We start from the raw sequence: 15,812 nt of genomic DNA on the forward strand, positions 1-15,812 counted from the left end.
GATCAACTGAGCTACCTTGCCAGGGCCATTACTGTCTTTTTAATGGATGTGTGGTGGTGTCTCATTGTGTTTTAATTTGCATTTCCCTAATGACTGATGATTCTGAACATCATTTCATGTGCTTATTAGACATTCATATATCTTTTTGGTAAGAAGTCTATTCAAATCTTTTTTTTAATTGGGTTATTATTACCATCTCATTGGGTTGTAACAGTTCTTTACATAATTCTGGATACATGTCCTTTATCAGATATGTGATTTTGAAATATTTTCTCCTAGTGTATGATTTGTCTCTTTTCTCAGTATTTTGAATCACAATGTTTTTTGGTTGTTGTTGTTGTGATTGTTGTTTTAATACGTTTTTATTGATTTCACAGAGAGGAAGGGAGAGGGAGAGAGAGATAGAAACATCAATAATAATGCCCCCTACTGGGGATTGAGCCCAAAATCCAGCCTTATGCCCTGACTGTGAGTCAAACCATGCCCTCCTGCTTATGGGTCGATACTCAACCACTGAGCAACACCAGCCAGGCAGGCGAATCACTTTCAGCATTCAGTCCAGGGGTGTCTTTCAGGCAGCATGCAGTATCTTTGCTTGTTCACATGTCACTGCCTCCCAAATGACTGTCACTGGCTGACTGCTTTCCATTTATCCAAATCAACAATTTTCTATCTCTTTAATTGTCTGTAATCATTGTTTCTTTCACACCCTTAGCAACCTTAGCACTCTTGTTTTAAAACTGTGCTAATGGTTGATTTTGCCAGCAATAAAAGCATCTGTCCTTTGTTGCATGAGAGATGCTTTTTGTCATACTGAGGTATTAGCTTAAAGGGGTGTCAGACATTTGTTCTGTGAATAACTTGGCTGATAACCAAGTTATTTTCTAAATTATCAAATGAATAGTCAATTCACATTGTTCTAGCTGTCTGTCCTCAAATGATCCTCAGCATAAGCACTCTGGCCTTGAGCTGTATTTTTTCATAATAAATAAGTTAACAAACATTAAAGGTTGTCAGAGTAGGGAGCATTTTCACTGCCATGCCTTTTCTGCTCTTAGAATTTCATGTTCACCTATTGGCCTTATAAAACCCTTTCAGTAACTCAGGTCCCTATTGTCCCCCTGCCATAGAAATCCACACTGTAATAAGAAAAGTAAAAAAGCTTTAGCAAGCCTTTTTTTAAATATACATAGCAAAAATTACCATTAAGTGTTCAATTCGGTGGCATTAAGTACATTCACCCTGTTGTACAGCCATCACCACCATCCATCTCCAGAACTCTTATCTTCTCAGACTGAAACTCTGTACTCATCTACAATAATAAAAGTGTAATATGCTAATTAGACCGGACAACCGAACGACCTTCCAGACGACCTTCCTTCCAGACAAAACCTGTGGCTGAGAGGACCGAGCCCCTTACACAAACTGGTTGGCGACTGCTGCTCTAAATCAAGGCCAAGAAAATGTCCTCAAGTTATGGGAAAATTATTTAGTGTAGGCCTTCCACTTCACTGCCAAGTATTACAGAGCTTGGTACATAGCAGGTAGTCCATACATGTTTGAATTAATTCTTAAATACAGAGGCACTATTCTTCATAATTGCCCAAAACTAGAAACAGCCCAAATAGAATAGATAAATAAATTGTGGTATATTTACACAATGGAATGGTTATAGCAAAAAAATTAACTACATATGTACACAAAAATATGGACAAATCATAAAGAGAAAAACCATATATACTATAGTCACGTGCCACTAAACAACAGGGATATGTACTGAGAAATGGGTAGTTAGACAATTCATCATGTGCGAACATTATAGAGCGTACTTACACAGACTTATAGCCTACTGCACAGCTAGGCGATATGGTTCATAGTCTGTTGTCCCTAGCCTAAACTGTTATGTACTGAATACTGTAGGCAATTGTAGTACAATGGTAAATATTTGTGTGTCAAAATATATCTGATCACAGAAACACATAGTTTGTGCTATGCTATGCTTTCATACAACTGACAGCTGGCAGCCCAGTAGGTTTGTTTACACCAGCATCACCACAAACATGTAATGCATAGCACTATGATATTACCAAGGCTACATGGGATAGGAATTTTTCAGCTCCATTGTAATGTTATGGGACCATTGTCACATATGCAGTCATTGTTGACTGAAACATCATTATGCGGTCCATGACTGTAGAATACGTACTTCATGATTCATTTATAAAGTTCAAAAGCAGACAAAACTAAACTCTTATTTCTGTTAAGATGCATTGTGGATAATATATAGTGCTTTTTTTTTTTTTTAAGACAATGAAATGTAGCCACTAAAAACCAGAAAAGTGATTACCACTGAGAAGAGAATAGGCTTATGGTTGGGAAGGGCCATGATGGTGAGACAGAGGGAGGCTCCTTCTGGGATGCCGATAGGAGTCTGTTCCTTGACCTGAAGGGAGGTTTTATGGATGTTCATTTTACATCGTTGTAAAGTTGTACATTTTTTTCTAGGCCTTTTTTTTTTTTTTTTCATGCATCAGGCCTTTAGTAAGCTATAAAAAATAATGTGATATAATTATACATTCAGTAATTTAATTCTTATTTTGATTGATAAAATAAGAAAGATAACATTGACCCAGTTTGGAGAATACCAGGGAAGTGCTATGGATTGTCTGTCTTAAGGTTTCCTTATTACTGAGATAACACTGTGGACTCCTGGCCTCTGTGTTTTGGAGAAATGGAAATTGGAAGAGCAGCAGTACTAACATTTGCAATCCATTAAGGACCTGATTTTTCATTAAAAGGCGTTGATCTCAGTGTCTCTCCAGTGTTATTTACTTCTTAGAAGTTGTATTCATTCCATCACAGCATGATGTGTGAGAAGTGGGAAATGGCTAATAGGACTAATCTTCCTCCCTGCGAGGGAATTCCCTGTAGCTCCTATTTATGTAACTACTCTCTCTTGAGCTTTCATAGAAATAGAATTTGAGATCATCAAACCTTTAGCTTTTAAAAAGAATTTCTTCATTCACAGGATTTCTTCAGATTAAAATTAAATGGCTAATTGCTTTATCCGTAGCTTTTAAATTGAGATATTGAACAGCTTCCCAAGTCCTTGGGTTCTACATTCTGAAACCGTTCCAATGTAAATCACTGATTTTGGATGATTCTTTAATTAGCTTAAACTTCAAAGAGCTTAGTTAGCCCTAACTGGTTTGGCTCTGTGGATAGAGCGTCAGCCTGTGGACTGAAAGGTCCCAGGTTCGATTCTGGTCAATAGCATGTACCTTGGTTGCAGGCACATCCCCAGTAGGGGGTGTGCAGGAGGCAGCTGATTGATGTTTCTCTCTCACCTATGTTTCTAATTCTCTATTCCTCTCCCTTCCTCTCTGTAAAAAATCAATAAAAAATATATTTTTAAAAAGAGCTTAGTTAGCCTGTAAGTAGATTATTTAAATTGAAATCCTGACTCTGGTCTTACTTGTTAAGCTGAATGACAGGTCAAATGGCTACAGCTCATTTAGGAATATCAATATAGATAATTGTGACTAATTGCAAGGCACAGTTTGAAATATTTTCGTTAAAGATATCCAGCCTCCACTGTAACAGTGAAAGCAATCATGTCATATTTTACAGGTGAGAGGAAAGCAGTTAGCCAGCTTTCCTTTCTCGGAGTAAAATTCTTGAGTTCTGTTCCCCCGTTGTGTACAAATTTGACATTCCTTGACTAATTTATTCAGTCTCTCTTCTAGACATAGTATAAATTTCTGGTTGATAGACATGAATAACAGCCTAGTTTCTGCATTTTATGCAGCTTTTTGTTTGAGGTTCCTGCCTTACTCTGCTCTCTCTCTTTTTCAGGGCCTGACATTTCAGGAAGTGGAGAACTTCTTTACTTTCCTAAAGAATATTAATGATGTGGACACTGCGTTGAGCTTTTACCACATGGCTGGGGCATCTCTTGATAAAGGTAATGAAACCCAAAAGTTTTTCTTTCTGTATTGTTGACATCATATCCCTGAGTTTCACCTTGAGAGGCCAAGCTCAGAAAATACATTTTCTTGTGCTAAAGACTAAAGTCAGGGCAGTATAGGGAGATAAATGGTGATGGAAGGAGACCTGACTTGAGGTGGTGAACACACAATACAGAGTACAGATGATGTGTTGTGGAATTGTGCACCTGAAACCTGTATAATTTTGTGAACCAGTGTCACCCCAATAGATTCAGTAAAAATAGGGTGGGGTGAGTTACATTTTTAAAAAATTATAGTCAGGACAGGTACCCATCTTTAAATGATTAGCCTTAGAAGTAGTCATCTAAGCTGAAGTACAGTGCATGAAGCTTCTGAACTTCTCCATCAGAGCCAGAGATTACATATATAAGGTGAAGCTAAAACCATTCTTCTTTTTAATTCATTCTCTGGTGAGAAGGAATGGCTAGGTTTATGTCTTGTATTAAAGTTTGTTGGGTGTTTTTTGTTTTGTTTTGTTTTTATTAAGGTAAAATTATTACTCTGAAAATAGCACCCCCTATGGGCTTTATACAAATTCAGTTCCAATTTGTACTGGCAGTGAGAGAGAGCTAGGGGAATTGAAAACAATTTTCCTCCAATATTTTATTATGAAAATTTTCAGACATTTAGAAAATTTGAAATAATTAACCAAAGAGCATCCATATATATGATTCAATTAACATTTTTCTGTATTTCCCTGATAGTCCTCTATCAATCTTTAAATTAATTAATTTATTTATTTTGGTGCATTCAAAGTAAGTTACAGACTTAAGCACATTCTTTCCTGAATACTTCATAAATACTAACTGAAGTTCGGTATTTGTTTAAAGTTCCTTTGTGCTCCTTCAGCATCAATTCTGCCTCCACTCACCAAGAAGCAACCTTAATTCTGTGCATTTCCCCACCATAGTTTAATTTTGTTTGTTCTAGAACCTCATAAAAATGGAATTATAGTGTACACTCTTTAAAGTTTTTCTTAGTCTATTTTTTGAGATTCATTTATATTGTTGCATGTACAATAGTTTGTTCCTTTTTTATAATTAGTAATCCATTTTATGAATACTCCACAATTTACCTTTTGTTGGACACATTGGCTGTTTCCAGTTATTGGCTATCTTGAATAAAGCTGCTATAAACAGTCTTCTGTTAGTTTTTATGAGCATATGTATTTTCATTTCGCTTGAGTAAATACCTAAGGAGAGAATTGTTGGATCCAAGGGAAGTGAATATTTCTTTATTAAAAAACTATCAGACTTTTTTTCACGGCGTATCTGTTTACAGTCTCGCCAGCACTGTGCAGCGGTTCAATTTGTTCCACGTTCTTAATAATTGGTTAACAACATTCTTTTCTAATTTAAGTGATTTTCGAGTTTATATAAAGGTGTCTCGTATTTTTAATTTGTATTTCCCTGATGACTTCTGTTAAGCAATTTTTTGTGTTAGTATTCATATTTTATTTATTTTATTTTTTTTGGTGAAGTGTCTGTTAAAATCTCTTGCCCATTTTTATTGGGTTACTTGTCTTATTATTGAATCTTGGAAGATCTTGATATATTTTAGATGCAAATCCTATATTAGATATATATTATATTTTGTGAATATTTTTCTAGCCTGTGGCTTGCCTATTCACTTTTTGAATGGTGTATTTTGATTAACAGAAGTTTTTTTTTATTATTTTGATAAAGTGTAATTCATCCAGTTTAATTTTTTTATTATTATTTTCTGGTCCTAACAACCCTTTACCACCAAACTATGAAGATTCTCCTATATTTTTCTCCTAGAAGCATTATTGTTTTTAATTATTATATTTTATATATGATCCATCTCTAATTTCTACATACTGTGTGAAGTGGGAGTCAATATTTTTTTTTTTACATAGATATCCAACTGTACCAGCACCATTTGTCAAAAAGGCCCTCCATCTGTTTGCTTTGGCACCTCTATCAAAAATCAAATGACCTTTTAACTATAAATCTATTTCAGAGCTCTCTACTTATCTACAATATTTGTCTTTCTTTATGCCCAGCCTCACTGTCTTGATTACTGTAGCTTTATAGAAAGTCTTAAAGCAGTAGAAGGTATTATAAATCCTCCCAACTTGATTCTTCTTTTTCAAGTTTACTTTACATATTTTAGTTTCTTTGTATATCCATACAAATATTAGAATTAGCTTGTCACTTTCTATGTAAAAAAAGAGGTGGGACTTGTGATTACAATAACATTTAGCATGTAGAGTAATTTGGAGTGAACTGATATCTTAGTGATCATGAGTCTTCCTTCATGAGCATGTTCTATCCATTATTTTAGGTCTCCTCTCAGCAGTAGTTTTTTAAATACACAAGTCTTGCACATATTTTTTAAACATAAATGTTTTATGTTTTGATGCTATTATAAATGGAATTTTGACTTCATTTCCTAACTGTTTGCTACTGCTATTAAAATACAATTGATTTTTCTATATTGAGCTTGTGTTCTGTAGCTTGCTAAATTTGATTATTCTTCTAGTTGTTTTGTGAATTCCTTAGGTTTTTCTATGTAAGAAATCATGTCATCTGCAAACAGTTTCACCTCTCTTCTTTTTATATTAATGCCTTCTTTTCTTGCCTTATTGTACGTGCTTCAATCACCAGTAAAATGTTAAATACAAGTGGTGCAGCAAGTGGTTATCCTTGGCTTATGGCTGATTTTAGATATAAAGCATTCAATATGTCACCTTTAAGTTGGATATTAGATTAAACCGTTTGTAAATTAACACCAGTAGTGTTGATCCAGCATCTAGAAGGGTTCAGGAAACCTCAAGAAGGGGCTGTGTGTAAATTAAATAAGAGTCCAGAGACGAAACATAATTTTGAAAAGTATTTGAGGAGCCTAGCTAAAGAAACCAAGTTCTCCTTGTCTCAGAACCCCTTGCTTTTTATTAACACAATTTGTCCTAAGGCAAGGTGGAAATATACACATCTAAGGGTAGGGTTAGGTACAGAATCCATTGTCAGAATAGGGAATTGCCTAAGGCCGTTCAGGTTTTTGGCTAGTAGGAGGCAATAACATGTAGATTAAGATGCCCTGAGCTGTCTGGCAGCAAGCAATCATCCTTTTCAGGTTTGGGGAAATGCCTTTAGCCATTCCCAGAAAGCAATAACATATGTGACTCAGCCCTTGTTGAGTCCCCAAGTTCCATCAACCTTTCAATGAAACACTTATAATTATGACATGCTGGAATTGGCTTCTGGAAGTAGATGCCTATTATCAAATTCTTCCTAATTTAAAAATGATTTTTATCATCGAATGGTGTTGAATTTTGTCAAATACTTTATATATATATATATATATATATATATATATATATATATATATATATATATAAAGATAAATCTCCTTTATCTTCTTAATATGGTAAATTATATTATCGCTTATCATCCTGAATGAAACCCAACTTTGTAGTGATGTATTAGGCTTTTAATATATTGGTAGATATGATTTGCTAACAGTTTGTTAAGTATTGAGGGATATTGGTATATAATTTTCTCTTTTGTAATGTCTTCATGTTTTGTATGAGTATACTATCCTCATAAACTGCATTGGGAAGAATTTTCTTCCTTATTTTCAGGAATAATTTATATATGATTGCTGTTTATATACCTGAGAGTTGGTCACAGATAGATAGTCAGGACATAAGGACTATGTCTGTTCATTAAATGAGGTCTTTTAGATTTGTTCTGGGTTTACCATAAACCGGTTTCTTATTATCATCCTAGAATATAGGAAGAAATGTTTCTAAGTTAATTTTCCTGTTTTAACTCTGAAGTGGGCAAATAATTCAGAATTTTGAGGTGTTTTTCTGGTCAAGAATGAGAAAACCATGGCTTTAGGAAGGTGATTTGCTTCCACTTTAAAATTAGCTTGAGATATGGAGGAAATACCAGGTTATGTTTTCAGTCTACCTCTTCACACCCTTTTCAGTTCATACATGTATACGAAGTTGTAGGTATGCTCTGTCTGCTGTCTGGTGGGGAAGGCAGGGAACAAAATTCTTTAATTCCTTATGCCTTTTCTTTAAGGCCAGGTCTGAATGGCAGATCCAATTTACATAGGATGTACAGTGTAGCCACTTCCCCTACCAACTACTTCAGAGAATCTGGGAAAGTTTTCAGTTACCCCTTTTTAATTTGGGTAAAGAATTAACCTTTCAGTTATAGCCAAATTTCAGCAATAATGTATCTCTATGAGATGTATTCATACTTTTACATGCACATCTTTATTTACATCTATATGTACTAGCATATACCAAGTGTTTTATTATGTATCTTTTAAAAAAAATCTCCAAAACATAGTTTCAAATAATTTCATAATTTCTACCTTAGGTATGATGCATCATAGTTTAACAATTTCTCTCTTTTTGACTATTACATTTTCCTATTGTTAATATTATAAACAATGCTGCAATGTAGCTTTGGGTATAGTTTTTCACAATTTTGTCAATGTAATTCCATATATTTTATAACAGCTTATTAAGACTAAACTATCTCATCAAAATATCAAAAAAGTAGCAGTTGGTTTGCTTGTTTATTTGTTTAAAATAATACCACCTCTGACCTTTGTAGAATCCTTTGAAAAAACTGGATGATGACATGGAAGTCATAGATATGTGTGTGTGTAGTTCTGCAAGATCTTTTCTCCAGAATAGCTTTGGTTATATTGCTCTATTTTTTAAATATGTTTTTATTGGTTTTTAGAGAGAGAGAAAGGGAAAGGGAGAGAGAGATAGAAACATCAATCAGCTGCTCCTGCACTGGGGATGGAACCTACAAACTGGACATGTGACCTGACCAGGAATCAAACAGGTGACCTCTTGATTCATGGGTCAATGCTCAACCACTGAGCAGCACCAGCCAGACTATATTGCTCTATTTCACAAAACAGATTTGATAGCATCTGCAGATCAAAAGATACCAGATTTAAGTAATCACTTATTATAAAAGTAAAATTAATAAGCTCCTCTTTATATATACATAACTTTTTTTGAAAAGTCCAACTAAAAACAATAGAATTGCTTTAAAGAACACTTATGCAGGATGAATTACTGTCCGTGTTAAAATTATGGGATGTACAAAATAGAATGATTCGTGGCAAAGGAAAGTGCAACCAAGGGGGTTAAAAAAAAGAAGACAAAAAGTGCTTCTTTCAAATAGCTTCGGGCCATTTCAGAGATGTTTAGTATCCAAAAATCCATGCCTCATTACCCTTGCCAAAGAGGCAGTGGTACAAATGTACAGTCTCATCTGATATCCAAAACTGTGTTTGACATTTGTTTTGGCTTCTTAGTTAGGTACATCTGTATAACTTCGGATGCCCTGTGCAGAAGGGTAGATATCTAGGGAAAGTGGCCCAGATTCATGCTCAGTAACAGGGAGAAACCAAGTTTACATATTCATTTCCCAGAGCTACCATAACAAATTACACAAACTTGGCTGATTTAAAAAACAGAAACTTATTCTCCCTCAGTTCTCAGGGCCCCCAATCAGCATGAAGCTATTACAGGGCCGTGCTCCCTGAGGCTCTAAGGAAGGGCCCTCCCGTGCTTCTTCCAGCTTCTGGTGGCTCCAGGCGTTCCCGGCCTTGTGGCCGCATAACTCCGGTCACGGCTTCTGGCTTCACGGCCTTCCCTCCTGCTCCCTGTATGTCCTTCTCCCGTGTGTCTCTTTTAAGGACGCTGGTCATTGGATTTAGGGCCCAACTGGATAATCTTTAACCCAGATCTCTCATCAAGAGCCTTAACTTGATTACATCTGCAAAGACCCTTCTTCCAAACAGAGTCTCATTCACAAGTTCCAGGCGCTGAATAGGGACATGCTTTGGGGGCCACCCTTTAACCCACTGTAGCGAACAAGAACTAAGTGTCCCTCACATATAGTCCACAAAGGAAGGCAAAAGCAAACACCAAAAAAGTGAGTTTAATGTACTGTGAGGATGTTTGTATCACCTGTTTAGAAAATTTTCTTAGAAACTTAATTATGCTCTTTACCTGGTGATTTCTATGTGTCCTTCAGATCTCAGTTCAAATGCCCCTCCTCGGAGAGGCCTCTAGGGCCTTCCACTGTCCTTCCATGTCTCCTGCAGGCTCTCCCTGCATTCTCCCCTTTGCCCTTAAACCCTCCTGGTCCTGGAAGTCCTACTAGTGATTTCCCATTGGTTTCAGCCCCATACACATTCTCCCTCCACAGAATTATGGAATTTTATTGCTGAGATGAATCTTACAAGAGAGGAAGAAAAGTGTATTGGATAAGAATCCAGGTTCTGAAGTCATATTGTCTGGATTTGAATCTTGGCTCCATCCTTTATTGGGTCGGCAACTAAGTAATTGCGGATTTTTTAAAGATCAAAGACAATTTTTTCATGGAACTAAATAACTTTATTCTGTAATGTATTGCCCATTTTGATCAATGACCTTTTGCCATCTTTCAGGCAGCATCATAATCCCACGTTCAAAAAACTTCTGTTTTTTATTAGCAAAAAACTGAATCAGGTACGATTTGACATCATCATCATTATTGAAATTTTTACCATTCAAGGAGTTTTGTAAAGATCGAAACAAAAAGTAATCAGATGGTGCAAGGTCAGGACTATATGGTGGATGTGGCAAAACATCCCAACCAAGCTCCATTAATTTTTGCCGAGTGACCAAAGATGTGTGTGGCCTTGCATTGTCATGATGGAATACAACACCTTTTCGATTTGTCAATTCGGGCCGCTTTTCTTCAACTGCATTGTTTAATTTCGTTAGTTGTTCAATGTAGACATCAGAATTGATCGTTCGGTTGGGTGGTAAGAGTTCAAAGTAGACAATTCCTTTGTAATCCCACCAAACTGATAACAAAACCTTCTTTTGATGAATATCAGCTTTTGATGTTGTTTGAGTTGGTTCACCTGGCCTGCTCCACGATCTTTTCCGCTTGATATTGTTGTAAACAACCCATTTTTCATCGCCAGTTATCAGTCGTTTTAAAAATGGATCATTTTCATTACGTTTCTTTAGCAAATCGCAGCTGCTAATGCGTTGCGTTAACTGTGATTCTTTCAGTTCGTGAGGAACCCATGTATCGAGTTTTTGAACATAGCTAAGTTGTTTTAAGTGATTTTCAATGCATGTATGTGATACATGAAGCTTCTCTGCAATCTCACGTGTTGTACTGTGACAGTCCGAATTGATTATTGCTTTGATTAGGGCGTCATCAACTTCAACTGGACTACCAGAGCGTTTTTCATCTTTGAGTGAAAAATCACCAGAACGAAATTTGGCAAACCAATTTTGACACTGCCGTTCTTTTAAGGCTTCGTCACCATAAACAGCACATAACTTTTTATGAGCTTGCGATGCGTTTTCCCTTTGCGGAAATAAAAAAGCAAAATATGACGAAAATGTTCCTTTTGATTTTCCATTTTTCAACGAACGCCAAACGAAAACTACAAAACAGATCAAAAAACTTTTTTTACTGATTAACACCTGAATAGCCAACTATCAAATAACAAAATGTGTTTTACATTTGTACTACGTCTGCAAACTAAAAATTCAACTGAAGCCATATATGTGTGAAACCCGCAATTACTTAGCTGCCGACCCAATACTAGCGGAGTAGCTTTGGGCAACTTCTAATTTAGTTTCTATGCTTTTAAAATCCGGATAATACCCACGTCATAAAGTATTAACCTGTGCCTGTCATTTGGTGAATGTTTAATAAATGTCAGCTGCTTCCATTATGAATGTTTAATAAATGTTGATAAACCAGATTTAGTGCATTTCATCCATTTATTCAGACAACAGTATAGGCACTGTTATAGTAGCTGGGCACAGGGTTCTACCCTATAGACGCTCACAGTATACAAGCTGGTCAAGTGCTAATTAAATAAGAAGATTAAAAGTTGAGCCTCGCCAAAACCGGTTTGGCTCAATGGATAGAGCGTCGGCTTGGGGACTGAAAGGTCCGGGGTTCGATTCCGGTCAAGGGCATGTACCTTGGTTGCGGGCATATCCCCAGTAGGGGGTGTGCAAGAGGCAGCTGATCGATGACTCTCTCTCATTGATGTTTCTAACTCTTTATCTCTCTCCCTTCCTCTCTGTACAAAATCAATAAAATATATTAAAAAAAAAAAAAAAAAAGTTGAGCCTCTTGTCCTAGTCAGCATGGCTCAATGGTTAGAGTGTCGGCCTGCACACCAGAGGGTCGAGGGTGTGTACCTCGGTTGCAGGTTTGATTCTAGCCCTGGTCAGTCAGAATGTGGGAGGCAATCAATCAACATGTCTGTCTCACATTTATATTTTCTCTCTTCTCCTCCTCTTTCTCCTCCTCCTCTCTCTCTCTCTTCCTCTCTCTCCCTCTCTCTCTCTCTCTCTCTTTCTCTCTCTCTCTCTCTCTCTCTCTCTTTGTATTTCCCTTTCTCTCCTTCCCTCCTTTCTTATCTCCCTCTCTCTCCCCCTCTCTCCCTCCTCCCTCCCTCTCTCTCTCTCTCTCTCTCTCTCTCTCTCCCTCCCTCCCTCCCTCCCTCCCTCCCTCCCTCCCTCCTTTTCTCTCTCTCTCTCTCTCTCTCTCTCTCTCTTTCTCTCTCTGTGTTTCCCTTTCTCTCCTTCCCTCCTTTCTTATCTCCCTCCCTCCCTTCCCCTTTCCTATCATTCTCTCTAAAAATTAATGGGCCCTAACCAGTTTGGCTCAGTGGATAGAGCATCAACTTGCGAACTGAAGAATCCCAGGTTTGATTCAGGTCAAGGGCATGCCCAGATTGTGGGTTTGATCCCCATTAGGGGGCATGCAGGAGGTAACCGATCAATGATTCTCTGTCATCATTGATTTTTCTATTTCTCTTTCTCTCCCTCTCCCTTTCTCTCTGAAATCAATTAAGTATATATTTTTTTAATTTTTTAAATCAATGGAAAAAAGATCTTCACTCCTTGGGTGAGGATTTTTTTTTTTTTTAAGTGGAGCCTCTGACCCATATTGGGGGTGGGATGGAGATAGCGTGGGGCAGGGGTAGAGAAGGAACACTCTGTCTGCCTTCTGCTCTCAGTCTCAGCTGTCTTTATTTTTTCCAAAAGGTTAGGACCTTCAGAAATTGGCACCTTTTTAATGGCCCTGGCACTGTTTCTTCCTTGGCTGTTTTAAAACTTGCAAATAGACATAATTCAGCATAGAATTTCCCAAACAGCATTGTGAAGAACACTGTATACTGCAATATGTTAATGGTTCTGTGGGTTTTTAAAAAGTGTTCTATGATTCAAATACGTTTGGAAAATGCCAGGTTATACAGAATTTCTTTCTACATCACTACTTCTGCCAACATTTTAATATGCTAATATGCATTATTAATCTCCAAGGAAGCAATAGAGTTCCCAAACTTGAATTGCCCTGAATGTCTTTTAACAACTTGCAGAGTTAATGTTCCTCAGAACAGTTTGAGAACCCAGGCAGGTAGCAGCTGCGGATTTACCATATCACAGCACAGTGCAATCCCTCCAGAGTGAAAAGCCAGATTTCCTCCAGGCTTGCTCTTTAGTTCTGCTTGGCCCAGGTGAGAATGACAACTCTCAGGCAAGAACAAAATGTCGTGGTGAATTTTGACCATTTGGGAAAAAAGCAAAAATCCTTTTCCATGAAATATTGTGTGTTTCCACTATAGGTTGTCTCTTGTTTAGCACTTAAGAGACATGGGTTCTGCCGAAACCAGTTTGGCTCAGTGGATAGAGCGTCAGTCTGGGGACTGAAAGGTCCCAGGTTCGATTCCGGTCAAGGGCATGTACATTGGTTGCGGGCACATCCCCAGTAGGGGGTGTGCAAGAGGCAGCTGGTTGATGTTTCTTTCTCATCGACGTTTCTAGTTCTCTATCCCTCTCCCTTCCTCTCTGTGGAAAATTAATAAAATATATATTTTTTTTAAAAGAGAGAGAGAGAGACATGGGTTCTGCTGCTTACACACTGGGCCTAAAATTATACATATACCCCCCAAGGGCTGTCTGAGGGATTTACCCAGTTTGCTGAAGAAGACAATAGAAAACTGAACATGTCTCCTTCCCCAATGGCATCTTACGATGGAAAAGTCAGAAATTATTTGAGTCGGAGCTGTGGAACGAGCTGTGGCCTGTATAACTTAGAGCATTATCATCTCTGCCAAGAGAACGAAAGGTTTTCAGGGATGGCAAAGCCCCCATTACAGAATGCTGTTACAGATTTGGTAAACTCGGAGATCCAGCTGTACTTTAAACTATAATCCAGGAAAATAGCCGCCCAAACCAGGCCTTTTGGCCTCATGCCCCAGCACCAGCCTGCTTAGATTGAAAACTGTAATTTATAACATGCTTTGGTTTAATTCTTTATAGTCTTTCTATACGTACAGTTTGCCTTATTGTCAGACAAGCCAAGAGAATAAACCGTTAAACCTGCAGCATAATTCCCACAGATGCTCTCTGCAGCCCCGAGTATTTTTCTGAAGTTATCAGTCGTACCTCAAATGATCCCAGTTTCCTTTTCTCTGAAGTAGCGCGATGACCTCTGAGAACCTTTGTGGTTTTCAAATTCTTTGAGTCTAATACTTTTGAATGAGTAAAGGAGTTTCAGCCTTTTGGTATTTAGGTCCCTTCTGGGTTGTTGGGGGAATCAGAAACTAGTGATGGAGTAATTTCTAGCACACAAAAACGCTTGTATTCTGAACAATCAGTCATCTTTGACAGACAAGCTGTAACTCTCTCCGGAGCCCTGGGAATCCGGTAGCATTGCCCTTGGGAGGTGGTGAAGCTGTCACACATCTGGAACACTAATAGCAGCTGTTATCTCATAGGAGCTTCTATACACCAGGCATAACATTGGGTGCTTTGTGCACATCCTCATTCTTAATCCTTAAAACTTTAAGGTATTGTCCCCTGGATTATGGATAAGGAAATATAAAATGAAGCAACTGGCTCCTGGTTACCCAGCTATGCAGTGGTAGAGCCAGGATTCAAGCTCACGTCTCTCTAACCCCAAAGGCTGTATTCTTTCCATGCCATTACGTGGTCTCGCAGTATATCCTGAAATGCTGCTGAATTTGAAAACTTTTGCTGAAATATAACCCAGGAGGCAATGCAGGTTTGCCATTTTGAACCATGTTTCTCAGAAGCTGAAGAAAGACAGGCTCTAGGCCAAGCATGTCAAACTCAAAGGCTAACATGGGCCAAATAAACAAGGCATGCAGCCCACGGGCCACGAGTTTGACATGCTTGCTCTAGGCTGTTTCCTCTGGCTAAGTGTTCACCATTTGCAGGGGGAGAATAAAGTCCTTTTGTATATTATGATGTTTTGGAGTTAGTACCCTTCTCATAAGTATAAAATATGTCTGACATCTGTAGTGCATGTTGTACTATGACTTAGACTCTTGGAGTTGTTGTCTAATATACCGTCTTATCCCACATCTGAACATCTCAGTGGACGCATCTGTGTTCTTCACCTTTCTGAAGATACTACTCTTCAGTGAAGAAATCGGTACACAAAATCCCAAAGAAATTTAAATAAGGTTGTATAGCATGGAAAGTTGGTATCCCTTTAAAAGATACTACAGAACAGCCCGGCCTGTGTGGTTCAGTTGTTGAGCATCAACCTATGAACAGGAAATCACAGTTTGATTCCCAGTTGGGATACTTGATTAGGTTGTGGGTTCCATCCCCCGTGTGGGGCATGCAGTAGGCAGCCAAACCATGATTCTGTCTCATCATTGATGTTTCTATCTCTCTCTTCGCTCCCTTCTCTGAAATAAATATATATATATATATATATATATATATATATA

General features: G+C 37.7%; 1 protein-coding gene across 2 annotated transcripts in view; it reads left to right on the top strand.

The window, feature by feature from the left end:
- Positions 1-15,812, top strand: part of MICU1 (mitochondrial calcium uptake 1) — a 155,798-nt gene that overhangs the window by 123,423 nt on the left and 16,563 nt on the right. For both annotated transcript variants that reach the window (XM_084904970.1, XM_084904971.1), the window contains one exon: positions 3,856-3,964. In XM_084904970.1, the coding sequence (XP_084761096.1) occupies positions 3,856-3,964 (109 nt within the window). The remainder of the gene's footprint in view (positions 1-3,855; positions 3,965-15,812) is intronic.

This window comes from Pipistrellus hanaki, assembly GCF_964339955.1.
Source record: "Pipistrellus hanaki genome assembly, chromosome: 14".
Classification (NCBI taxonomy): Eukaryota; Metazoa; Chordata; class Mammalia; order Chiroptera; family Vespertilionidae; genus Pipistrellus; species Pipistrellus hanaki.